The following is a 27,358-nucleotide window of genomic DNA, read 5'->3' as shown; positions in this document are numbered from 1 at the left end:
AATTCTCCAGACTCATCTCCCAATTCTCCTTTTTTTAAATAACAGTCATTCTCCAAGGAGTAGCCAGAAACTTAAATCATACAACTCTTCAACAAAAACATTCCAAATAACATTCTATTATATTATATTAATTTAGTCCTTTTAAATGATTTGCCAGGCTTTCTAATCACTCTACCTTTGTTTGCTTAACTAGCATTTTAGATATGAGGAATTATTAATACATGTGAAATTGTTTAGTGGCTATCATTGCCATGGGCTGAATGGTCCTTGAGAGTATTAATCTTGTCTGTTTTTTCACTACTGAATATGTAGAACCTAGAACAAAGATGGGCTATAATAAACACTCGATGAATATCTGACTAGTGAAAAAATAAGTGGTATAAATGGTGACCGTGGACTGTAGAGTCAGGTAGAAAGCTTCCTGGAGATTTGTGACTTCTACTGGGTCTAAAAATAAGGTAGGAGTTCCCGTCGTGGCGCAGTGGTTAACGAATCCAACTAGGAACCATGAGGTCGCGGGTTCGGTTCCTGCCCTTGCTCAGTGGGTTAAGGATCCGGCGTTGCCGTGAGCTGTGGTGTAGGTTGCAGACGCGGCTCGGATCCCGCGTTGCTGTGGCTCTGGCGTAGGCCGGTGGCTACAGCTCCGATTCAACCCCTAGCCTGGGAACCTCCATATGCCGCGGAAGCGGCCCAAGAGATAGCAACAACAACAACAACAACAACAACAAAAAGACAAAAGACAAAAAAATAAAAAAATAAAAATAAGGTAAATTTAGGGTAAGAGCAGCTAGAAATGTGTTTCAAACAAGTGACACTTCAAGGGTTCATTTTGAGTAACCTGGTGATGAAAGGTTGGATTGGAATTCTGCGTCCAATTGATATTGTGGCACTTTTATGAAATTCAGAACAGATAATCCTCCATCTGAAAACATACTTCTGTAAACTGAGGGAAAAGCCCAACTACCTCAAAGCATTTAAATATTAAGCTATTTTTCTAAAACCATGGTTTTAAAATTCAATAATTTTGTTTACTTCAGATTCATTTCCTAAACACTTAGAAAATGTTTTGTTTGGTCTCTGCTGATGTAATGCCAAGCTTAGAGTCAAAACTAAATTTCTTTCTAAAAGAGCTGTGAAAGGTGGAATGCTCAGGATGTTGGGTGCTGAGTCAAAGGAAAAATTTTTTTCTTATCTTTCTGCTTTAGTTAATTTCATATTAGAATATTAAGTTAATTTCATATTAGAAACTGAGCAGTGAAGTCCATATTCTTCTTATGTATTGTTTTGCCATAAGCAGTGGGAGATCAAGTAATCCGAACCTGTGTATAACACGACTGAGGCTCTGTCTATATACCTTGATGGTTCTCCTAAAGGAAGTAGAAGGAAGGAAGGAAAGTATTATATACCACAATGGTGTCTCCAACACTACGATAGATACTATCGTCTTACCAAGAACAAGCAATATCCCCTTATTCTCTAGAGACTTTCAGTAGCATGAGACATTCATCAATATAAATTATTAGAGTAGAATTGTTAATAATCGTCGTACTATGATTTATTCAATGTGTATTATGTATCAGGTGCTTTTTCATACCTCATAGCATTTGCTATCCCCAAATTCATGTGAGTGTTCCCATTTTAAAGATAAGGGTGCTTAGGTTAAGTGGTTAAGTGCCAAAATTCATAATGTTCTTTGGCAGGCTGGGCAAATATTTGTGGGCAGATCTGATAATGCAAAATCTGTGTTATTTTCTCTATGACCCACTATAATTTCTAAACCTGTTAGGTGTCAGCAGTTAAGCAATACTGGATTTCATTTATGATCATTGGGCCCTAAAATGATCCTACTTTGATATCTAAAACTATTCCATTTGTGGAAAATCTGTTGCTCATTCACTCTTTATATTGCCTTATATAGAGATGTTATAAAATATGTGAAGAAGAAAATATTTTTTTGCCTTAGTTTTTGTTATACTCTTTCTATTCCTCTTTTTCTGTCTTTGAACCCTATGTCTTCTTTCAGCTCTGAGTTCCCCGAATTCTTTATGTCCAATCTATCCATTATGGTGTAAACTAGCCACAGATAGCTATTTAGCATTTAACTTGAAATATCGCTAGTCTAAGTTGAGTGTAGAAAAACACCAGATTTTGAAGACAGTACAAATAAAAAGGATGTAAAACATCTCATTATTATTTTTACATGGATTATATGCTAAAATTTAATTTTGACATAGTGGGTTAAATAAAATTTATTATCAAGATATATTATTTGTTTCATTTTACCCAGAAAATTTTAAATTACTTGTGTGACACATTATTTCTGGTGGATGGCACAGCTTTAAACTGCCTTTTTTCCTCACAAGCCTATTTTGCTATTCATATCCATGCTTATGATTTAGACTTAATTCTTCAATATATTTCTTAAATTCTGTCTTGGCCTTGGCTTCTATCCCAATATTGTTCCTGGTTCCAATTGTCACTTGATACTCCTTCCATATAGCCCATCAGCAGTTCAAAGTGTATATGTCCCAAATTAAACACATAATCTTCCCTCCAGAATCCTCATTCTCTTTCCAGCTTCAGTTAAGATGCCCCTATTTTTCAAATCACCTAAATAAGTAAGCTTGGAATCTCCATGGAGTCCTGTCCATGCATCCAATCAATTGCTATTGTTAGGGACATCCATTTAACTTCTCTTCATGTTCACTTATTGTCGTGGTTACTAATTTGATCATGCATTAAGTCTTTCTAAACTGTGGCAAAGGAGTCTTGGTCTTACTTTCATGGTGCTATTTCTCTTACCTCTTTATTTTGCCTATTTAAGATTTATTTTACACCTTCAGGGTGAAGGCTGGGTTCAAGTTAATTTTAAAAAGGAAGAATGTCTATTATTTATATATACTCTATTTAGAGTTCTAAAAGTGATTTTGCATAATTATTCTGGCAAGTTAGTGGGAAAAACAGAAGATTTAGTAGAAAACAAGGAAGCTTAGAGAAATAGAATTGGTTGAGGACATGCTGAGAACATATTTCTCTCAAATTCTGGTCCCAAACTTTTTTTCTTATGGAGGTAGGAAAGATATTAAGAGCACTCCCTAGGAAGTCAGAAAAAACAAATTTTGGTCCCTAGCTCCACCCTTGCTGGATATGTTATTTTGTGCAAGTTACTTAATCTGTCTGCCTGAATTTCCTCTATAAAACAAGGAGTTTCTCACAAGATAAAAAAATAATAATATGTATAAAGACCTTTGTCTAGTTTGTGACACACAGTATTGCTTTAGAAAGGTTAAATGTAGTGTGACTAGTAGTCATAGCAGTAATTGTTTTATCAGGTTGTCTTGAATCAAATGATGACCATTTTTACCCTTCATTGTGATATAAAAATCATTCCAGGATAATTTTGGTTTATTTCAGTTCTAAGTATTATAAGATTATGAAACTCATCAAAAGCAATTTCTTGCTATTAGTTTCATTTCCTCAATGCAGCTGTGTGGAGGAGTATAGTATAGCTGAGTGGGGAGAGGGAAGAAGGCTCACTCTTTTTTTGTTTACCAAGTTTTGGCTGATATGGAAATTTTCCTTCGAACAGCTCAAGATGTGGGCTAACTAAAAATACCCTTTAATTTTGAAGAATTAATATTTATCACACTGAGCAATTCAAAAAGTGGAAAGCAACCACTGACTCTTGGACCCAAGATTAAAATAAAGCAAGGAAGAACCATAGAGACTAGGAGAGAGGAAAAAACAGTAGAATTTTCTTCATTCAGTTTTATATTATATCTAATTTTTGCCTGGGATTGTAAAGTATTAACATAGATTATTCATGACACAGGGTGGTCCTCACAAAATCATTGTGAGGAAAACAATTAAAAAAGAAGTTGTCAAGTCCAGGGTCTAAGGTGCTGATACAGTTATCAAAGTCTTTTTCTGTTTTTATTCTCTTTTGTTTTTCCCCTGGGGAAACCTGCTCAGGAATCCATGTATGGATGTTGAATGAGTTCACCAATCTCAGTCCTAATTCTGAAAGTACTTGGTTTTAGGACATCTATGGAATAACAGCACAGTGTGGCAGTGGGAGGTGGCTGTGATGCTGTCTCTGGAGAAATAGCTGCATCCTATAGCCCGGGGGGCTTTAGGATAGAAGTAAGGGGATTAAAAAATGGGTTGCAGTTTTAGAGTGGGACATCAGCTTGAAAGGAAAACCAGAGATAGTCAGCATGGCAGATGGGTAGAGAGTATGACTTGAGTCAGGGATGGGGGCAAGGTGAGATGCAGTGATTGCTCTGACTTCCCCTGGCCATTTGGCAGCTTTTAATGTGGAGAAGTAGGAAAGAAGCATGAGAATCCAGTGACACTTAGGTGTTGGAATCACAACCATTCTAATATAGTGGCAAACCTGAACTTGTTGGAAATGCTCATAGTACTGAGGGAATTAGAGGTAGGGAATTTCAGACAGGCTCCAAATGCTGCTAACATTCTCGATACAATGCAAAGCAACAACACTGAAAAAAGATAGTGTCTGATTTTAAAGGGCCCACAGTCAGTTTGTCAGAAGGGACACACAATTCAAAGAGAGAACACAGAAAAAATATCTGCCAACATATTATAGGAACAGTAAAGGCGGTCAGAGCAGGGGTGAGGAGCAGGGAGGGGCAGATGGGAACTTGTTTAACCATAGTAAAGAGAACAAATATCCTACTCTTGGTGATTTGAGATCAGGTGGAAAAACCTGTATAAATAAATGAAATAATGTTAATCTTCAATGAACCTCTTTCTAAAGCAGAGGTACAATTCAGTCTCTTGGTTTTGTTCCTCATTTTCAGTCCTACCAGCTTGGATTTTAAAATGATAGCATATTGAAAATTATATTAATGTGATATGTAGCAGAAATTCTGCTCAACCCACACATTAGAGAAGCAATGCACCTAGAGGTTATTGACACCTGGAGTCATAGTCACAGATATTCCCAGATCAGTCAGGTTATTTCTGCAAATTAAAGCAGAAAAGAAAGAATGTTTGCATCAGGGAGAACTTACCCTGTTTACAAGATGCTGAAGCTGCCCACCTCCAGTTGACAGTTATCACGCATACCTTGACAAGTTTTTCACATCTTACCATTTTTTGAGAGAAGACACACAGATATACACATTTTTTTTTCAAGTAAAAATCCTCATATTTCAATTGGAAACTGATTCAAAACACTCCAAAACATTGTTCAGGCCCAACAACATATGTCTGTGGGTTGAATTTGGTTGGCAGTCTGCCGGTGTTCCACCTCTTCTTGAATTTATAGCTGCTCCTAAGAAAGCAGGAGCAGGATGTAATGATTAGAGAGAAATGAAGTCCTCCAAATAACTTCTGCAAATGCAAAAAATCCTAATAAATGTTTAGAGACTGACTAGCACATTCAATTAGTCTTTGAAAAATCTCCATTATGTATAACTTTTTAATTTAGGTCTTTGTTTTGTTTGTCTGACTTTCACAACTAGGTTCATTTTCCGTATTTGGAAGAACAAACTATTCTGCTGCCAAACCCTCTCAATGTATTTTTTTAACCATTTAACTATGTTTTCAAAAGGTTGACGTCTAAATAATTGCAAATATAGTAACCCTTAGGTTCCCTGATGATATGGAATATGGACCAGAACATCTATACTTGTATCAATGCCTAATTGTATGGGAGATAAAAGAGAGTTTTTTATATCTTGAGTGGTGATAATAATGGTAACAACAATTTAAACATATGTGCATACATGCATGCACACACATACACATGTGAAATTCACAGTGCATAGAATGAGGAAATGTAACCCAAGAGTGAATGTAGAACCTATCTTATCACATCTGTTATCTATTAATAGATCATTATCTCTAAATTCCAGAAGTCATCATGATAGTGGATACAAGTAATACAGGAGACAGAAATGGAATTACTGTTCTATAATTTTTTAGTTAAATAGATAATCCTGATAGACATTTTTTTCTATTTTTAAATTATTTTTATTTTTTGCATTATAGTTGGTTTACAATCCTGATAGACATTTTAAAATTCTATGTACTTATGGATTCCTTTTTGACTTCAATGTGCCCAAGCCAAAAACCTATATTTAGCTTTATAGGGAGCCTAAATTAAGATGGAAATTTGGCTACACTTTTTCAAATTACAGGAACAATCAGTTATCTGGAACCTAGTTGGATAATGCATCTAACCATCTTCTCTACCTCCTACCTGCTGAGAAGAGGTCTCTGAACTCTACTTTGAGAAAGAGAAGCAAAACAGGGCTTATTTAAATGGGAAATATCCACTAAAAAATTCTGGATTGAGGTTCCAAGTAATACAGTTAAAGCTCTTCAAGAGACAATAGCATTAAAAGAGCCAACCTAGAAAGAACGCAATTTAAGATATACAATATATGGAGCATATTGAAGGATCTACAAAGACAAGGATTGAAAAATAATCAAAAACTTTTACTTTAAACTTTTACTTTAAATAATGAACTTCTAAATATCTTTTGCTATTTTGCTATTCTTGGCTTCATCATAGAAAGCCTCACTGCCCCCAAAATTCAGATTTAATTTGAATGAAAACAATATTTTGTGAAATTTGTTTTGTTCTCACACTAAACATCTTTTGATGTTTAACAAGCAAGGGAACTGTTGTCCAAGTGTTCACATTGGTGGTATTTTCCTCACTTAGTTCATGATATAAACCTATTAAAAAAAAGAAAAAACTCATGGAGTTTTACCATAGACTTAGATTGCTTTTGGTATGATCCTTTTGGGTTTTTCAGTTATGTACAATATTTCATTTTGTAGCAATAGTTAGGACTGGATGTATGTTCTAGATAGCTAAACATCATATTTTAATTAATCCAAAATAGAGTATTCACAGTATTACTGTCACACACGTTAAGTGTCTGTGTATCAATCTATATACTACCTACTCATCTTCCTATTCACTTCTCACAATTCTCAACTATGATCTTTACTACTTCTCCCAACCGCCAGCATATCCTAAAGTGAAATTTACTCCCAGCATCTTAATTTGACCAAGATTATCAACAAATATGAACCTAGTACCAATGGGCTTTAAAAATAAGATACTGTGGTAACTAGTGACAGTTTTAGGACAATGCAGATATGAAATAAAAAAATAACTTTATATAATTCTGTAGATTTCTTTCCCATCAAAGTTCATCATGCAGCTGAATCACCAAGGGTGATGGCCAAACATGTATTTTCTCAGCCTACTCCTCAACTGCATATCTTGGGAAGGTATGAAGAAATCTGCATGTTTATGAAGCTCCTCACACTGACCCTTGAGAATCACTGCTCTACAGCTTTCTTCTTCCTTACTACTAGAGATAGTTTTTTTCATTTTCAACTGAAGTTGAGCTATTTCTAACCCTAACTCCCAAAAGAAATCTTAGCTTAGTGCTGGTTATCTTTAACTAATTCCAGTGAAATGGAGTTCCGTGAGTTCAATAATAAATTATAACAAGTGATTATGGCTTTTAGTCTGCACTTGTGATATGCAAATCAAGTGTGTGGTTCTCTTATTTACAAGTTCCAGTGCCTCAGCAAGTCACACCTTCCTCATTAGCATTTGTTTTGTCCCTGACCACAGTTTCCTCTGTTGGAAACCTGGTCATTTATTGCCTAATTCTCTTGATAGGATTAAGGCCCTACTTCTACCGACAGTCTCCTTTGTGGGTAATTGATCTAGCTCTGCACAAATACCCAGTGTTCAGAACTCTGACAGTAAAAAACCTCCTAAGTGATAACCATCTGCAAAGCTGAACTTCTGGGTGTTGCTCCTCTCAGAATGGTTGCTTTTTCCCACCTGTTGGGTAAATTTTTCTATTCACATTGGATCCCCAGTTGCCAATATTTACCTAGACAGTGACCAGGTATTTACGCAATTATTAGACACAACTGCATCTACTGTTAATGTTTGTGAATAGGAGAGCTATCCAGCATCTGTTCCCTTCAGATGGAGAGTCATATCCTTGTCCTTTCTCACCTAGATAAATCACGAGAGATGACAGGTCCTTGGGAATGTACATACACACATGTATGTATACACATGTATATATATGTGTGTGTGATGCACATGTATATACTTAAATATATATATATGTAAATGGGTTATTCATATAGCAATTTGTCCTTATCTCATACCAAATACAGAAATTATTTCCAGAAGAATCAAGTTCTAAAAACAAATGTTTCAACAACAAATGTTTTTAGAAGAAGATATAGTCTTATAGCCTTGGATTAGGCAAGGATTTAAGAGAACAAAAAAATGCACTTATCATAAAAGGAGATAAATGATAAATTGGATATATTAAAACTAAGAACTGCTAATGAAAGGATTAAGAGTAAAAAGCAATCTACAAGTGGAATAAAAAAAGGTCATCATTGCAACATATATCTTAAAAACAACTACAGATCAGAATATAAAAACAACTACAAATCAGTTACAGAAGGACAAACATCCTAATAGAGGAATTAACAAAAGTTTTGCACAAGTTCCCCACATAGCAATTAGCTACACAAATGAAGGTTTGAGTGAAATAATCCCAGAAAGAAAAAGTATATATTGTAGGTTTCCATTTATGTAAAGTTAAAAATTGGCAAGACTAAGAAGACAGAATGATGACTATCAGTGGCGGAGTGTGGTGGATAGTTGCTGGAAGGGAGCTTTGGCGAGGGGCGACTTCTGAAATGCTAATGCTGTTGAGTTTCTTGGTTTGGGTGTGGTAACACAAATGTGTATGGTTTGTGACAATTCATTAAACTTTTTGTAGACAAACACTGGTACATACATAAACACAAACTATTTAAAATGTATTTTATGCATATATAATTGAGCAAGAGAGAAACGAATTTTAAAATACATTTCAAAGGATATTCTGAAATATTTTATCTTAATGATGCTGTTATTGTCACAGCAGTGGACTGTATTACTGTCCCATTCTCAGACATGTCCTTTTGGCACTGAAATTCAATTCAATCAATTCAGAGTTTGAAGACATGAGCATTAGGGAAAGACTAATCGGATACAATAACAAATTTGCTAAATAAAACAAATGTCAGCCACATTTTACTACTGTCACTTACTGACTCTCGTTAATTACTGTTGAACACTAATTATGGAATATGCAGCTTCCCCATATTTTAACTCAGGCAGGCCAAGATGGAGATAGAGGGAGCCTGGTGTACTGCAATCAATGTGTGATTAGATTTAATCTGCTTGATAAAAGGGCTTTGCAACTGAGTCAGATCCTTTAAGAAATAAATACTATAGAATATGAAATTCTAGGAAATAAGCCATCACAGGTTGAAATGTACTTTTTGCACTTGGTACTCCTCCAACAAAGATCAGAGAATCAGTCCTGTCCCAGAGAGTGTCTGAGACTGCTTGTTTTGTCAATGTTTTTTTAATTCTGTGACTGCTGAACAAGTTGTTCTACAGCTGATGTTTTCTCCTTAAGTGACATTTCATCATCCAGTGCCCTAAGATAGTCACCCTGTTTTCCCTTAATTGATACTTGTACGCAAGAGGCGGAAAATGGCTCAGCATTTCTTGCTAGATTAGGTCAAAACTGACAGAGGAAACAGAGAGGAGATTGCATTGCTTATGCCCCTTATGGTTCTCCTGTGTATCTAAGGAGATTGCCATTTCATAAAATTTCTTATGCTGCCTGAACATAATTACAATAGCTCAGGCGTTTTGTTCCTATTTGCTTTTCTATTTTTTGCTGCTTACCTGATCACCAGAGGGAAATTGAAAAGCAGTTCCACTAATCTTAACTTTATTTTTCTATGTCCTTAATAAGATGTAATTGTACCCTTGGACCTCTCTTCTTTAAATGCTTCATTTTGTCATTCCTTTGAAGTTTTTACCTTTATCTTCATTTGACTGATAACCTGTAAGTTCAAAGTGAGGTTCCTAAAAACTTGCCCCAGATCATGGGTGCTCTTATCATAAGATTAGTGTTTATAAATAGATGTTATCATATTTATTCTGATTTAAAGCAAATTAAGAAGCATCCCATAAGAATGCTACTGTTCATTGGGCAGTCTCAGGAGCTGGGGATCCATTCTTCTGGTTCTTTTGTCAACAGGTCTTTTGGAAAGGGATTATGCCTTAAACAAAGTCATCAGTGTTTTCCAGAGCCATAAGGTCCTCCTAATCCACCCCTAATCAACCATTTCCCCCTAGCTTTCCCAGCTAGCCACCCCACTCTGTCATTTGTTATGGATATTCACTTTGCCTTTCCTTAAATCTTGTGACCTCACCCTGTGCTGCTCTTGACACCCCTTTTCTGGCTTTTGGATCCTATTTATCATACAACATCAAGTTCAGTGTCACCTTTACCTGGAAATTGCTCTCAGTCCCATCCTCCATTGCACTCTTAACAGACTCCATGGTAAGCAAGCATGCTTATGTCTAATTCTACCCCAGAATTCTTAATAATTTTCACAGAAAACTATGGGATCTAGAAAGTCTATTTCTCAGAATGGAGGCTCAATAATTATTTGAAATATAAAATCAGTTGCTTTTCTTCCAGTAGGATGGGGACTAACAGACTAAAATGCCCAAGGGCATGAGATCTAGCAACAGGATACCAAGGTTGCCTACCACACAGTTTTGTTTAGTACTTATTCTACTTAAAACATATTTTATATTTACTTGTCATTTTCACCATTTAGGATAGACATGTGCAGTGACAATAACTGTATTACAATTTATCCATGCAGCCGACCTGCCAGACTTTTTCACTAAATGCAGTCACCCAGAATCCTTGATAGAAGTTAACTAAATGCAAAGCCTTATTATCACATTTCCTGTATATAACACCTGCCCAGTCAAAGACAATGTTACCCAATGGGGTGGCTATGGTCAAATTCCTTTACTGTGATCTTCCTTTCTCATTATATTTGACATTTTTGAAACTGAGTTTTATTGTACTCTTTCCACTTATGAAAGTGGTCTGGGGAAATTAGACTTAATAGAGATGTAGAAGCCACAGGGAAAAAAAAAAAGAAAAAGAAAGTGAACTGGAAGGAAACTGAAATTAAAATGTTATTTTGGTAAATGGCTGCTCTGGTAGAGACGACAAACAATTCCAATGCAAGTTAATTACTGACCTGTCAGGAAAGTGTAGCATGGAGGTTGTGCCACACATTACTGGAGCTACCATGGTCACAAGTCATTTCCACAGGGGAGCAAACAGACCGTGCTGTACCACAGATCAACACAAGATCTTTCTAGGGGACAGAAATGAATTTCTCAGAGAAATAATATTCATCTGTGGAGTTTCCCCATGCTCTTAGACAACCTGGAGAAACAGTCCTTCCTACACGTTCCGGAAGAGGAATGGGGTCATAGCACCACGAGGGGTTCCTGTGTGTTAAGGCAGAGAGGACTGTAGCTTGTGGTGGTTCTAGTGACCAGACAGCTCAGTGCCACTCAGTGAAAACCCAGGCTAACACCCATGAAATGCGAATATTCTGGGGCACACTCAATGTTAACCTCTGAGACAGTTCTCCTCACAAAATCTGCAGGGGTGACCCATGTCAGACAAAAGAATCTTTCTATGTGGAGAAAAAGTATCAAGCCCCTGAAGAAATTTGAAACGCAAGGGAAACTTTCTCTACTGTCCAAACACAGAAACCTGCTAAATTTCAACCCGGTCTTAAATGTGGTCATTTTTTACAAATAAGAAATAAACAAAAAGGGTTATGTAAAATGGAAATATGGTATTTTTCATATTATTAGAAATTTGTATGTTTCTACATACAAATTTGATTTGACCCCTAGCCTGGGAACCTCCATATGCTGTGGGAGCAGCCCAAGAAATGGCAAAAAATAAAGTAAAATAAAATAAAATAAAATAAAATAAAATAAAATAAAATAAACCCATAAGGTGTTGGTATTAACAGGGGTGACTAACAAATATACAGAAGACATGAAAAGCATTGCTTCTTTGCAGCCTCTAACATTGTGAAATAACCATCATTCACTGGCCTTAGAACCATTGGCCAAAGTAAGTTATACATATTCTTTTTATTTTTATTTTATTACTGTTATTTTTATGGCCACACCCAAAGTAAGCTGAGACCTGTGTTGAAGCTGCAATAACATCAGATCCTTTAACCCAATGTGTAGGACCAGAGACGGAACCCTCACCTCCACAGCGACCCAAGCCACTGCAGTCAGATTCTTAATCCACTTGGCCACAGCAGGAACCCCATGCATATTCTTTTTAAAATAAGAAGGACACTTGGTCAAAGACAGTTTCCTATTGGTAATGCTTTCCTAGACTATGTACTCTGGCATTAACTAGTTTCCACATTTGTTTTCTATTTCTATATTCTGCAAACATTTAATTAAGTCTCTTATTTTTTCAGGAATTACAGGAGAATTTATAAATGATTAATAGAAAGATTAACTAGTATACATGATCTGTACTTATGGATGTACTATGATCAATTCACCCAGTTTTATTTCTCTTATCTCTGTCAGGCTTCCTTGGTGATTCTTGTTACCTTATTTTCCCACATAGTTTCCACTTGGAGGTGGGGGTCTGTGACTATAGTAAGGATGTTTGGAGATGTAAGATATGAGATTTGTTCTGGACCACTTGAACAAGCTGTGGCATCTTGGGGAAGACTCTTGAGTTTCGGTGAACAGAAGACATGAAAAGCATTGCAGCATGAAAAGCATTGCAGCATGGATATAATGTCATGGTGCCTGTTCAGTTTCTTCTAGCTCAAATAACTCCTAATATACTTTTATTTTAATGTTCTGATGGGAAGAGATGTCAAAAATACACTTTCTAACTGAAAAGGGCAAGCTGCTGAGCCTTAGTGTAATTAACAGAGTGCAACAAATGACAGAGCTGCTATGAAATTTATGATTAGATGAAATATCACATTCATTTCTACGTGGGTATTTGCAGAGTAAGTGGGAGAATCAGGCCCAGAATACCACTGGGCCAAGTCTGCGAGCAGAACCCAAGTTTGTGTGTCTCTTACGAAGTGCATTCTCATCACTGTTTCCTGTTTTTAAACCAGTATTGAAAGTGGAACTAGTGCAACATCACAAGCTATTCTTGCTTTTCTCTTGGTACATATAAAAATCAGGAAGTCTAGAGAAATTGTGAAGCCAGTCTCAAGGGATTTTACATTTCAGTTTCTAACTCGGGGATGTTTATTTTGAGAGTTTTGTAAAATCAATGGATATTTTAGACAGATGTAAAATGAACTAATTTTTCAATATTTTCATTAGTCATTCACCGTGCCTCTGTGTGCCTCCTGTAAGAATATAAATGCATAAGCCATCAATGTTTTCTCTAACAGAGTTTTCTAACAATAAGAATGACGAGTAGATGATATGTTATAGGAAGAACAAGGAAAATACTGGAAAAGTACATAGAGCACATGAAACTTATGGTTAAAATGCCTTACAGTTAACAAAATCCTTGATGTTACTAGGTTGTATAGAAATAAGCATAGACAAATATTATTGATTTTCCAATCTGCTCTACCAAATCCAGAAATTTGAGGGACAATGAGAAATGAAAACACAGATGTAACAACAGAATATGATTTCAAAACCTTGTGTATATTCTTGGTTTAACACAGAAGCCTCACAAATTAGAGCTTTTCATTGCCTTTCTGAGTACATCTTGAAATTGATACTTAGGTTCCTGGAATTACATTTACTCCCTAATGCTGTGAGCAAGTCATGATGGACCCTGGGGTTTGAGGGTTTCTTTTGACTTGAGGTTGGGCAGGCTTTATAATGGAGTTTGTTCCCCTGGAAACTTCTTTCATAACGACTCAGAAATTAGACCACATGGCAGGGTCATCACATCACATAACTCCAGGAGGCAGCATTTACTCGAATGTAATGCTAATATTCTAGTCACAAACGCTACCTGCCTCTAAACTTATTTAAGATCATACACAAAGTAGGGTATCAAAGCACTTCTACTGCAAGATATTTTCCCACATAGCCAGAGGAGTTTCCAGTCCGAGATTCAGGTAAATGATTCCCTGAGAGTTAATGGGAAGTCTAACTAATCATTTATGACATCAGTTTAATCATTTCTTTCCCATGTACATCTAAGTGATTCACTGAGTGGATGGATGCAAGTAAGGAAAAATAGATGATGGAGTTGCAGAAATGTTGACTCTGTAGATAAGATGGGACCCAAGGTATTACAGTGGGGGACTTTGGTAGCCAAAATATGAAAAGGATCATAGTGTGCATTGCAGAGGGACAACAAAAGAGTATTAGGATGTAGGTGGGGGGAAATGGGAAAGTTGAAGGAGGGTAAAGAGAAAGAACCGTAAGTGGGAGGGATCCAAATACAACTTGTAAAATTTGGCCTAATTCAGCCCTATACATTTAGTATGGGAGGTGTCTAACAGGATGAATAAGAATAAATCATCTCTAAACCCAAAAGTACAGCAGTTATAAGTTTCACAGCCACATTGCAACTGTTATTTCAGTCCATTAGGTTTCCTTCCTCCTGTGTTCTCCCTCCTTCTTCAGTTCCTGCTGGGGGTTCGGTGTCCTCCTCGGGGGAGAGAGTCCTGCTTCCCTCTGTCTTGCACTCCATTCATTCATACAAGACATCTGTGTGTTATGCTAGTGAAAGCCCTCTTCCCAAATTCTCTCCCTCAGAGTGTCTAGAATACCAGCCTCAGGTTGAGTTAGAGGGATGGGGCTCTCAGTTAATCCTTCAGCCCTATGAGAGGCTAGTAAGATGATTGGACTCATCCACACTGAGGCCAAATGGATTTTCAGGAAATCCAACAGTTATCTTTTTCTTGAACGTCCATGGTACTACAGTTTTCCCTGTACTGTAGTTTTTCTTCATGACTTATTTCAATATCGACCTTACAATTTCACAGTTATTTGCATACCTCTGCGCTGCGCTTTACCTGGGATGCCCATCCTGCCCTGACTTAGCTACAGTAGCAAGTGATCTTTTGCAGACTTTCTCTCTCCATGCCTCCCAGTTCCCCCGGGGTTTGTTGCCATTGCTTCTCTCTCCTCCTGGGCACAACTCTATTCTCAGTGAATCATTGATTTCTTTATTACATTTCCCAACCCACTGGAAAGCACTTGGTTGAAACGAACAAGCAAAAACCTAAAACACACAAAAAGGGTATCTTTAGCCCTCCAATTTTGTGCCCACCACTCAGGACAGTCTCAATAAACATCGACTAGATAATCTATTTTCTGTGGGTATGAATCTTTAAGAAAAGGTTTTGTCATTTCCTCCATTCTCAGAGCAATGTGGTGCTCTGCAAAATTAGAAACCACCAAATATTTGCAAATACGAGAACAACAATGAATAGTATCAAGTGAATGCCTTTGTAGAATAAAATAACAAAAGAAGCTGAATAAAGTGAAAAAACAGAGTGTGGTGGGTTATCAACAAAATGTGAAGATGGGGGTTAGATTGGAAAGGAAGTGATAGCTAGAGGAGAGAGTGAGAAAAGAGAAATAATGTTAACACTGGGAGGGGGGAAAGTTCATCTTAAAAGAAAGATCTGAAGAAGGAAAATTTTGAAATTCTTTTCTGTAGCCTGTCTCCAAGAAGAAAGAGTTGGGGGGAGCCAGATAAGAGAATTTTTAAAGAGACCTTTTGACAGTAACACATCACTAGGCAAATTATGGGTTAATTGTGTAATCAATGCAAGAAGGCAAGTGTTGATTTGACCCTGAATTTTATGCATTCTCTGAGGAAGCAACATGTTCTATAAATGGCACATGGTGGGGCTATGAAAATACAGTGGCTTCATGCTCTTGGTCAGAAGATAGTGGCTTTTGGAGTTCCTGCAGTGGTGTGGCAGTAACAAAACCGACTAGTATCCATGAGGACTCAAGTTCAATCCATGGCCTTGCTCATTGTGTTAAAGATCTGTGAGTTGTGGTGTAGCTCGCAGATGTGGCTCAGATCCTGTTTTGCTGTGGCTGTGGTGTAGCTGGCAGCTGCAGCTCCTATTGGACCCCTAGCGTGGGAACTTCCAAATGCTACAGGTGTGGCCCTAAAAAAAAAAAAAAAAAAAAAAAAAAAAGAAGACAGTGGCTTTAACCTGAGTATTTCCCTCACCAGTATTGCAAACACACCACCTTTAGAGTTTGAATCTAATGAATAATATGGAAGATCAAGCCTTGAATGCACTCTAAGGAGAACCTAGATTTTTTAGAAAAGATTTATATGTTTAAACATAGATTCCCCTCAACCCTCATCCAGATCCCTTGGGCATCAGGTCATACCAAAGCGTTTACATTGTTCCTTTCTGCCTAAAACCACTGAGCTCTGTAAATCTGCAGTAATATTTCTTGAGCTCCCAGACTTTCTGCACAGCAGTAACAAATGAAAAGCACCCTACAGATCCCAGCAATCCTCCTGGTTGCCCATGCCCCCTCACTATCATTTTTCTCCAATGATGAAACAGAGGTCCATGGACTTGTATAAGGTCACAAAGGTGGCCATTAGAGATAGTGCTGCCACTAGAAGTCGTCATGGGTTCTTTTTAGGCAACCTGTCTAATTATAATGAAGCTAAGGCCTCCATTACAATCACATACCTAGGTTCTCATTTTATTCATTCATACTTACTTCATTCACTGAAATATACTCTGGAAAAAAAAAACATGCTTTTAGTAGTAGCATCTTTATAAATGTAAAAGATATATAGATTTGCTTCATTATTTTGAAATAATGTCACTTTGCTAAGAAAAAATGAAGGCCTCAATAACAAATTCTACACAGAAAAAAACCAAGTGTGTTATCCTGTACTGGGGTAGGTGGAGAAATAGCTATTTGTATCATCTACATGTGATTGCATTTACTTTTAAAACTCTCTGTATCTTATTCTAGTTATATAGGTGAGATTCCCTCATATACACATTAGTGGTCATATTTGATGCATTTTAAGATCCTTATTAATGTAGTTGTCATTATATTTCTATGAAATAGTGGGGATAAGATTTTTTCTTTTATAATTTCGAGTTCTGTTGAAAGAGCTATTTTATTCTCAGATAACTATTTAAAATATATCTCATATAGGATTATGAAAATGAATATATGGGCAAAATAAATTGGTTAAGGAATTCTTAATACAACTTTCCTATAAACAATTTTGTTAGCTATAACTGAAGAATATTAAAGTGCATGTTTAAAGTGTACAATTTCATCATTTTTAAGATATGTATATTGCTGTTAAACCACCACTGCAATCAAGATAACAAACATATCCATCACCTCCTAAATTTCCTTGTATCCAGGGTCCACCCTCTTCCTAGGCAATCACCAATCTGTTTACTCTCACTGTACATTAATTTGCATTTTCAAAAATATTGTATAAGTTAAATCATAAGTACTCAATAAGAAGATTTATTTATTTATTTATTTTGCTTGGCTTCTTTTCCTCTGCACAATGAATTTGCTGTTCATCCATGTATCTGATCGTATGCATAGTAGTCCATTCAGTTTTTATTGTTGAGCATTTATATGTTGTGCAGACAAACTAGAACTTCTCTATCCATTCATCTGTTGATGGACAACTGGGCCTTTTTGGGTAGAATAAAATACATACTCCTCCACTTCTTTATACTCAGTGTCCTTAAGAAAATTGTTAGTCACTCTGATCCTCACTTTTCCCCTCTATAAAAATACAAGTTTAATATCTATCTCATAGGAGTTTTGTAAGAATTAAATCAGCTAGTTGCTTGATACATAGTGAATATTCAATAAATACTGACCTTCTTTATGGCTTATTGCTCAATTTCCAAGCTGGTATCAATTATGAGGAAACACTTTTCCTCCCAATCATTTTAGTATCTACTCAACTTGAACATTACCATCATTCTAGACCCACTGTCCAACAAACATAGGAGTCCTGATGCAGTTGGCTCTTTAAATGTATCCTTTTTGTAGATTATACTGGCTTCTGTAACTCACTGGTGACAATTTTCTATCTAATGTACCCCTGGGCTCAGTCTAGCTATGGGGTGTCTATATAAGGAGACAGGGAGGCAACACTCAGGCTAGAAGAGGGTGTGTTTCTAGAGGCTTTAGAGTCTATATCTGCATTGCAAATATTCTATTTTAAATGCGTAGATCTGTTCACTTGAGGAACTTGTGAGGAGGGGCAGTTGAAAAGGATTATAGATTTGGGAAACAACTATAAGCCCTCCTGGTCCACCCAGCCAATTTATTTCCTTTGTTTTCTTTTTCTGAATTATTGTTTTCTCACAGCCACTCTTTAAAAATTTGCCCACACTGGATTTTTCTGCCTGGATCAGACTCCTTCTATTAAAATAAACGTAATTAAATAAATAGTATGGATTCATTTTCTTTTTGTTCATAGTCTTCCTAAATATTATATCCAGGTAAGCTACTAAATCTAGTTCAGTTGGCAGATGGCAGTGGACAAAGGAATTTTAATTTTTCCCTGTGGATATTGCAAGTGGGAGTGGGCACTAGGACTCTGCACCCTGCTAAGAGGCCAAGCCTACATATTTGATAGTCAATAGGACAAGCTTCGTTTGCTCTACAACCAGTTTTGCTCACTTAAATTTGACCTTATTCACACAGGTTTTTGTTCAACAAAAAGTTTGCTGGTGGTAGTGTCTGAAGCTGGGGTAGGATGGGGTTGGGTAATAGATCAATGATGTGAGCGAAAAGAGCATTTACCCTAAAGATACTTCATTGGCAACATCATTTCTGCATAAGGAAAACCATATCATCCTGCCATTAGAAGTTCCTTAATCGAATTAAGGAACCACACAAAACTTAATTGTGCTGACCATTAATTGAAATCCTCTGGCAGGTATACAGTAGTGTCCAAATACAGAGGTCCCAGTTGATAAAAGCACTGCATAGTAACTACCTTCTTCTTCACTAAAGAGGCAGAGAATTTATTTCATTTTTGTACCTTAATGATAAATAGAGACATGCACCCCACTAGGAGTTTTTCATGGAAAAGTATATAATTTAGAATAATATAATGCTTTTATATTTCATCAGGATAACACTGTAATATGCAGAAATCAACAAATTCTGATACCTCTGTGGAAACACTGAATCCCACTCGACAAGCCACCGGAGCTGTGCAAATGAGAATCAAAAATGCCAACAGCCACCACGACAGGCTGAGCCAAAGTAAATCCATGATCCTCACCGATGTTGGGAAGGTCACTGAACCTGTAAGTCCAATACCCCAAGTTTCCTAATACAGAATTTTGTAACAAAGAAGAAAAAAATCTAATTAGCCTTGTTTTGTTTGTTTTCCTAATGTGCATGAGAAAACTGTTTCTGTAATGCATTTTATCTTGCCTACTTATAGTCATAATAATATCCCCAGTTGTGAGAGAAGAGCTGGGCTTAATCCAGAGTGATAAAGTGGATTTGGAGCTAGACTGAAGAGCACCTTTGACTCATTTTAAGGGCCTCCACTATCATGCTTCAGTGTCATAAAAATAATGAGGTTATGCTAGCATGTGGTGTTTGTACTTCCAAATACAGTACATCACTTTCAGAAGCCAGAGGCTAAAATTAGCTAAGAATAAACTGAGGGGGAAAAAAAATCTTTAAAAAAAAGTGAAAATCTCTTCCTTAAAATCTCCCAACAATATATGATATTGGACATTACAATTTGATTTGGAATGAGCTTAAACAATTGATATGGTGTGGTGATTTAAGGTTTGGAGAGGAAGCAGTTTTATCTCCATAATGTGTCATTAGGAAGATTTGAAATAAAATAGTTAGAGATGAACTCTACTGCCAATTGTGTCCCTGCCCCTGCACGCATCCTGAGCCACTAAACACACTGATTGCAATGAGTCTCCTCTGGTTAATTTTCTTCCATAATGGTGGTAACTTGCAGCTGAGGCCATAGGATGTTTCAAAATTATTTATGCAATGTTAGCCACTCTTTTGGACCCTGGATCTATTTTGTTTTTCACAGTGAGAGCAAGAGCAAGAAATAGGTTAGCTGGGGACAGGCTCCGAGTCCCAGTCACCCTGCAGAAACAAGTGAGCTATTAATTGAGTGTTCTGTTAATATCATAGGGGCCTATGAAATATTCAGCTCCCTAACTGAGTTATTAAATGAGATCAACTTGCTGAGTAGCATGTTACTGATTATATTTATTCTCTGTTTTTCACTCGAATTTCAAGTGCAAAATTAACCCACAATGATCTCAGGAGCCTGAGAAATATATTATTTTAATCACTCTTTCTTCAAGCATTATAGATGAATTTAGCATGAGGAAGCCAGTGATTATATTTTGGAAGTGAGAAATACATCCCTTGATATGGTACTAAGAGATGCATTTTTCTTTCTTTACTTTCTCATTTCAAAGTATTGTCTGTTGGGAGGCACAACATGGCCAGCTTAACTTGGCTTTGGAATCTGCTAAAAACATTTCCTTAACCATGAACTTGAGACAGTGGTTAGAGTAAATTATTGGAATCTCTATAATGTATTATCAGTAAGAACTGTACCTTTGAAAAAGTTTAAAAGTTAAGTATATTTAATGATGCCTAACATATTTTATTGGCTGTGTTTAACAAAAGGCACTATGCCGCAGTTGTTTTTGACAAGCATGAAAACATCACAGCATGAGACTGCAAAAGGAATTATGGAGAGAAATTACAAGTGATCCATCTCTCAATGAATTATCCACCTCAATAGCCCGCAGAACTCAGCTACCAATTAACACCTACTTTATTACATGTTGGGATGTACTTAATAACTTTCATGTGTTTATGCACTATTACCTTGACTGATGCCTCTTGTACAATTAGGCATAATTGGCATATCAATATGCAAAAGTTAAAAGGATTAACCCTCTTAAAACTAATGAGCATTTCTGTATCCAGCTGCTAAATGAGACAAAATTAGCATTTTTCACTTTTGGGCAGGATTTTATCATGCAGTTTCTCATTGTTGATATTACCTTGTTACATAACTTTAGTTTGGAGGGTTATATGTGGGACGGCTAGAGAATCAAGAGTTTTCCAAAGTTAAATTAGCTATAATTATCCCAGGTTTTGTTTCCGCATACTTAGCCTGGGCAATATGTATTCCTCGATAAGGAACAAAAATAAAAGTTACTTTTGGTTATGGGTGCTCAGTGCATAATTATATAAAAGGGGTATTTTAGTGAGGATATGTCATTTCACCGAGAAAACTTGGCTCAGAGATACTGTATTGAAAGCTTGCCATGGCACTAATTTTCTTTCTGTCTCAGTTCTTTTCATCTTTTTTTTCCATGTACAATTTTCTGACTAGATACTGACAGAATGTAAAGTATTGTGGCATATTTATTCAAACAAGCCTGTTAAAGATATCTGCCCAGGCTAAACTAAGAACTTGATTTTTCAGAAGTTGGAGGTTGGGATGAGGTCAAGGGGGGAGGTTTTGAACTTAGGAGAAGTGAGAGGAGATATATACTCAAAACATGTGCATAGGTTCACATGCAGTATGGTTTGCTGTAACAGAGACACATACATTTAATCTGTACAGAAAAAAATTGAGTACTTAGAGATTATTTATGTATTTTGCATCCTATTATATTATCTATGGTGTATACATACTATTTTTCACTCACATATCAACTATGCAAAGCTAATATGGACTTATTGGAGTATATAATAACACAAGTATCTGATATCACATTATTATTATTTCACTTACTATGAAAAATGATAAAAAAAGATGCCAGGGTCAAAGCAATTATATAATTTTGTCATTAATTCATAAATTCCTCTTTACAAATTTTGCTTAAATAAAAATATGTTTAATATGACAACTCAGAACACAATATAAAATTCTATGTTTGTCGTAAGAGCCTCTATTCCTGGTATCTTAAATTGAGGAGTAATTTGAAATATAAACATTTATTCAGCCCTAAGCTATGCAAATACATGTAAATTTACTTGTTGAATTAGAAGTTTTGATTGCTTAAGTGCTGCAGGGAAACATTCCAGAAAAGCAGGTACCAATACTCCATTAGTATTTTTGTTAGTGGGATGCATCATTTTCGCTACACACCAATTATTTTTATGTGCTTAATAAGACCAATGCCTTTTCAAAATTCCAAGAGGCTACTCTGCTTCCTAAGACATGTTGGAGAGCTGGGAAGGTTTGGACCTAGAGTGACATGGTTAGTAAGAACGTGTATCTGTGAGAGCCATCTGGAAACCATCCTTGGTGGGGAGGGAAAGCTCTGTGGTCACAGTGATTTGTTGTTGTACTTGCACTCTGGGCACTGGAGTGAGACCTCTTTAAGGTGGACTGCTGATTTACCCAAATGTGCTAAACACAGAAGCAGAAGGCTTAGCAAGCCTACATGGGGGCAAGTAGAGTGCCTCTTTAAGGGCTAAAGAGGCTAATATGCAATCAGAAAATAGCCAATGCAAAACATTTAATGTGGCTTTGATATGATTTATAAGATTGATGTCCAGCCTTCTAGACAGTTTAGAATAGAAATTAATGAAGAGCCTAAATAGCCCCAGTCAGGGAACTACAGACATAGGATTTGCAGGCAGGAGCAGTGCCGGCATTTAATACTGGTGTCTTAAGCAGCAACATGTATGAACACTCACCATTTCCATCTCATAAACCTCGCAGAAGTGCATCACTGCATTCCTGGCCGTCACAGACAGAGATGTATATATATATATATATATATATTTTTTTTTTTAGTGTTCAAATGAAGGTTTAGGTCAAGCCATTCCTAACCATTTACGTACAATACTCCATGCACTTCTGTTAACAGACAGTGGCCCTTCATTTTTTCATTTTAATATGTTATAAGAAAAAAGAGGAAACAATTTTCTTTTGTTTCTTACTTATGTGATTGTAGGCTACTTGCCAAAGTTGTGGCTAGCTAAAAAGGCAGACATAAAAATTGCTACTAAAAATATAAGCCTTCTGTTTAGCAGAGATTTTGAGAAATATTATGAGGCTGTAGGACTTATCCATGTTTACTTCAAATCAAGCTTATAGTTAGGTTTGAGGCTTTGTTTGTATAAATTGTCCTGAAGTGGATCCTGATATTTAATTAAAATGACACTAAATCACATTGAATTGATAAGACTTGGCATCTCAAACAAAGGTAATTGCCCGTATTGGTTTTGTGTAAAAATAGCACTGCTTGGAAAATGTGCAGCCAACACAGACTGTCAACTCCATTTATAGATCAATATGTGAAAACCATTGATCAGGCAGGCATGTATAACAGTAACACTTTGCATTTATTTGTTGTTTTTATACCACATTAAGGCTTACAGGATTATAGCCTTCCTAAATATTTTGACTTCCTCATAAATATATGATCTGTTGCATGTTAATTAAATGAGAGGCTGCAACCATTTCTAAAACTGTTTTTAGTTTGATGATTTCCTTTTATTGCTGTGGATCTTATGATCTGAAAATGGATTAGTTTCCTTCTGCATAAAGATTATTAAAGCTTATTTTAATGTGTCCTATTTAGTGTAAGATGTGATTGCCTTTTTGCTTTGAAAAATATACAGACAATTATTTTCTCTTAGCGAGTAGATGATCTTTTTTTATTAGCTGGGCATTCTCACACTCAGGGTAGAATTATTTCCTGACATATTTTGTGCACCCTGTAGATGACAGGTCTTCTTGATTTCTCCTGATAAAATTTATTTTCTTTCTTTTCTTTTTATCTTGCTCTGTAGCACAGTCATCTGATCACAAACATTATGTAGAAAATAAACTGATCATCTCAATTAGATTCTAGACACACACAAATATAATTTGAATTCTATTTTTCTGATTGGAGAACAAGCCTTATGAACTGTTCTTACATACTGCATTCTGCAGTTAAATCTTTCTTATCTCATCAGTGTAAGGACAGTGTTTTGTTCCTAATCTTTATTGGACTATTGTGGATGACATTTGTAAGCCATTTTGGTTTATAAGGAAAAGCTGGAGGACAGTGGAGTGAGACTCTTCATAGATCCAAACCTCTGATATGACTACGCAATAATGTGTCTTCCACTGCAATTTTCTTTGCCACTGATAGGTCAATTTTGTTGAGAAATCTTTTTATATCCTCTATATACATTAGGCGTACTGCTTTCAAGACAAAACTTGGTTTTATATACGATATTAAAACAGTAATAAAAGAGACAAGATTTCAGAAATAACAAGAAAAAAGAAAGAAAGAAGGAAATCATGGAATTCAAGGGTTACCTAAGGTAACTAGTCTGCTGTGAAGCAAAAACGTTTATTAGCTAGATTTTTGATTTTACATAAAATGCCCTGGAGGAGAAAAGAAGAATCAAAAACCACTAGAGATTTCTTTCCTTGTCCTTGCCATCCCATGTTATCTCATGCTGTGAAAAATCTTTAACTCTGTTTACCAAGCACAAATTGGACTTGCCAAAGGTTCAGGAAGTTTTCTCTGTGGTGTAGAGTCTGTACCTCAAAGAATGAGCCAGACTCTTGAGTTCATGTTCATGGTTGCATCGTTTCCATTTTAACTTGAGCATAGCTAAATTTGTTTATAATCTCCTACTGATTGAACATGGCGCTGAATGTACATGAGATACATTTTTTTTAAGTTAGTCCTCTGATTACTAATTTGAATCCAAAACTCTAACCTTGTTAGCATCTGGACTTATTTCCATAATAACAACCCCTTCAGAACCTACAAAGTAATGAATAATTGACAACAAATGAAATGTTTTGATAGTTGTCGGCACAAAGCATGTTTAATGTTTTGTGTTGCTTCCTAGCTAATTATGTAGATGACACATTTGTCAGACCTTGACTGCCATTAGAAACGTGTTTCCAGAGGGGAGAAAAACAGGCTATTCATAGAGTAATTAACTAGAATGCTCAATGACCTGTGAGAGATTCAAATCGCTGCCAGTTCAGACATTGTTTTGTTACAGAAGCAGAGGGGTAATTAAAATTCCAAATTACAGTCCTATGATGGAGCATTTGTTTGTTGACAGTATACTCTTACTCTAGTTTGTTAATTCTTTTTTAAATTGCTTTTAATCCATTTTATAGCTTTAGGAGTTCCGTCTTTGAATTTACTGACAACTAATATTATGGTAAATTGTACTTCAATGGAGTACTGCTTGCCTCACAGTTTCAAAGGAGCACAAGGTGGGTGGGGTAAAAATAGCTCCTTTCCTAAACTGACATATCAGGTCTGTCAGTGGGAGTGTCACTAAAGTGGAACATCTTGTTAAATACTGCATTTCCAGTTCTGAATTGGGGAAAATGTCCTGGCAGAAAATACAGAGATAAAATGGGAAGCAACTACAAACATCTAAAAAGGAGGAAAAAAACCTAATATCCCTACATGAAATGATTTATTAAGGTGTTCTGTTAACAAAGAGGAGGGGAGAGAGGTGAGAGCTGAGGTTGATTTGGGAAAAGGTGCTGAGTTCAAGGCAGAAGATGCAACAGTATGTAAGGAAAGCACCTATGGATCACTCAAAAAAAGGGCATTTTTGTAGCGGTACCTTCAACCTCAGCTCAGTAACAAATGTAAGATAATAAGTATTAGCCGTAAATTTTTTCAAGGCATTATTGGCGTAGTCTTACAAATCTGGAAGGCTGACATAGTCTAAAAAAATTCAGCTCAAGAGAAATATTTATTTAGGTTGCTGAAAGTGAGAATATAGTTTTATTAAAAAGATCTGACAGAAGTCACACGGTGTTGGATGCAAGCGAGCTGACAGAGGCTTCCAGTGAATGTTGATTATCCCGAAGTCACTGTCAGCTAGGATTGATTTTCACTTTCTCCGTTTATGTAACGGTTCCTGTAATACAGCTGACCCCGAATCACGTTAACTTGTCATTTCTCTGCATGGATCAAGAAGAGATGAGCTGAAAATAGCTAGATACTGACCTTGAACTTGCCAGAAAAGTGAGAAGTGACAGTGGGGTTTTTCTGTAGTACATGTACAAAGATTAAGGCAAACTGTTCCTCTGTTGAGTTCACTGTAGCAGCACAAGGGGGCAGAGCAGTACTAGAGATTACAGGTAAAACAGATTCTGCACCAGCATGTAAAGGCTCTGAAATACCAAGTTAAGCCAGAGGTCTCATTTTACATCTTAGTGTAGACATAAAGGAGAATTACTGATGAATCAAAATCTTGGGTCCCCTGATGTTCATAATCAGTAATCTAAAAGTGTACATTCTAATTAAAAAAGGTTACCTAATACTCTGTGTGGCAGCAATTATGCTTTTCCACTAAATTATTTGCACCATCTCTTATTTAATTCATATAGTATTCTTTACTCTTAAAATAAGTGTCAAGACTTTGGAATCATAGTCACTACTATTAAGAGGATTTTATGGAAAATTCCTAAGGTGATATGTGTCATTTCAGGTACAATTATATCAGAAGCTGAGCAAAGTCTTTTTATACTTATTAAGTATCAAATCCACCAAATTAAAATTGGATAGTGTTATATGGTGATGTACATGCACAAAGAGGTAAAATGCCAAACTGGTAAATAATGTTTGCCATTTGATTTACATTTGTCTATACCTTGTACCTTTTCATATTTTCAAAAATCAGTTTTCAAAAATCATCATTATAACCTTGATTAATCTAAAACACAGTATGTTGAACGTTGTGCTTTGACTACTAGCACTAAGTTAAGCTAAATCATTGCTGTACCGATGCTGAATGTTTCTCATAAATGGCACTCAAAAAACTTGCCAAGTGAAGCAGAGAACTGAAGTAGGTTGAGAAACAGAAGAAAAAACACTGACTTGATTATCCCCTAGGTTGTAAATGCCTTATGCAATGGCATGATAGCATCTTTGCATGTGTGATGGCACAGTAAATTGCAGACCTCTATAGTAACAAGATCCTTTCTTGCATACAATGGATTCTTTCTCTGTGTGTACACACACATACACACACACATATCTATTGTACCTATATATGTATATACCTATTTCAGAAAGAGATGTATATAATTATGTTTTTGAGCTCATTTTTGTATTCTAGGAAACATAACCACAAACATATATTTACAAACTGAAACATCAAGATTGCTTCAATACTCTTCTCCCCATAGATTTAACACAGGACAAACTGACAATGTAAAGATCTGAGAAATAAGTAGAATTCCAGTTTCAAGGATGGAATAAATAGGAGATCATTTTTGTTACCAGAAATGAGGTTGAAAATATTCAGAATACCTATGTCATCACAGAACTCTATAATACCTAGTTTTTGGCCTCACATAGAAGAAAAATCTTGTGCTTCTAGAATATAAGTTCTCCAGCATAGGTTTTGGGTATGTGT

General features: G+C 36.2%; 1 protein-coding gene across 7 annotated transcripts in view; it reads left to right on the top strand.

Annotated features, from left to right (window-relative positions):
• Positions 1-27,358, top strand: part of ARHGAP15 (Rho GTPase activating protein 15) — a 623,564-nt gene that overhangs the window by 8,610 nt on the left and 587,596 nt on the right. For all 7 annotated transcript variants that reach the window (XM_084998895.1, XM_021076335.2, XM_084998893.1 and 4 more), the window contains exon 2: positions 19,067-19,245. In XM_084998895.1, coding sequence (XP_084855021.1) covers positions 19,223-19,245 — 23 coding nt within the window. In that variant the 5' untranslated portion in view covers positions 19,067-19,222. The remainder of the gene's footprint in view (positions 1-19,066; positions 19,246-27,358) is intronic.

Source organism: Sus scrofa, chromosome 15 (assembly GCF_054392235.1).
Source record: "Sus scrofa isolate SSC_HxYL_T2T_F1_AM1 chromosome 15, Sscrofa_HxYL_maternal_Yorkshire_Landrace_v2.0, whole genome shotgun sequence".
NCBI classification, from domain to species: Eukaryota; Metazoa; Chordata; class Mammalia; order Artiodactyla; family Suidae; genus Sus; species Sus scrofa.
This window is presented reverse-complemented; position numbering and strand designations above follow the sequence as displayed.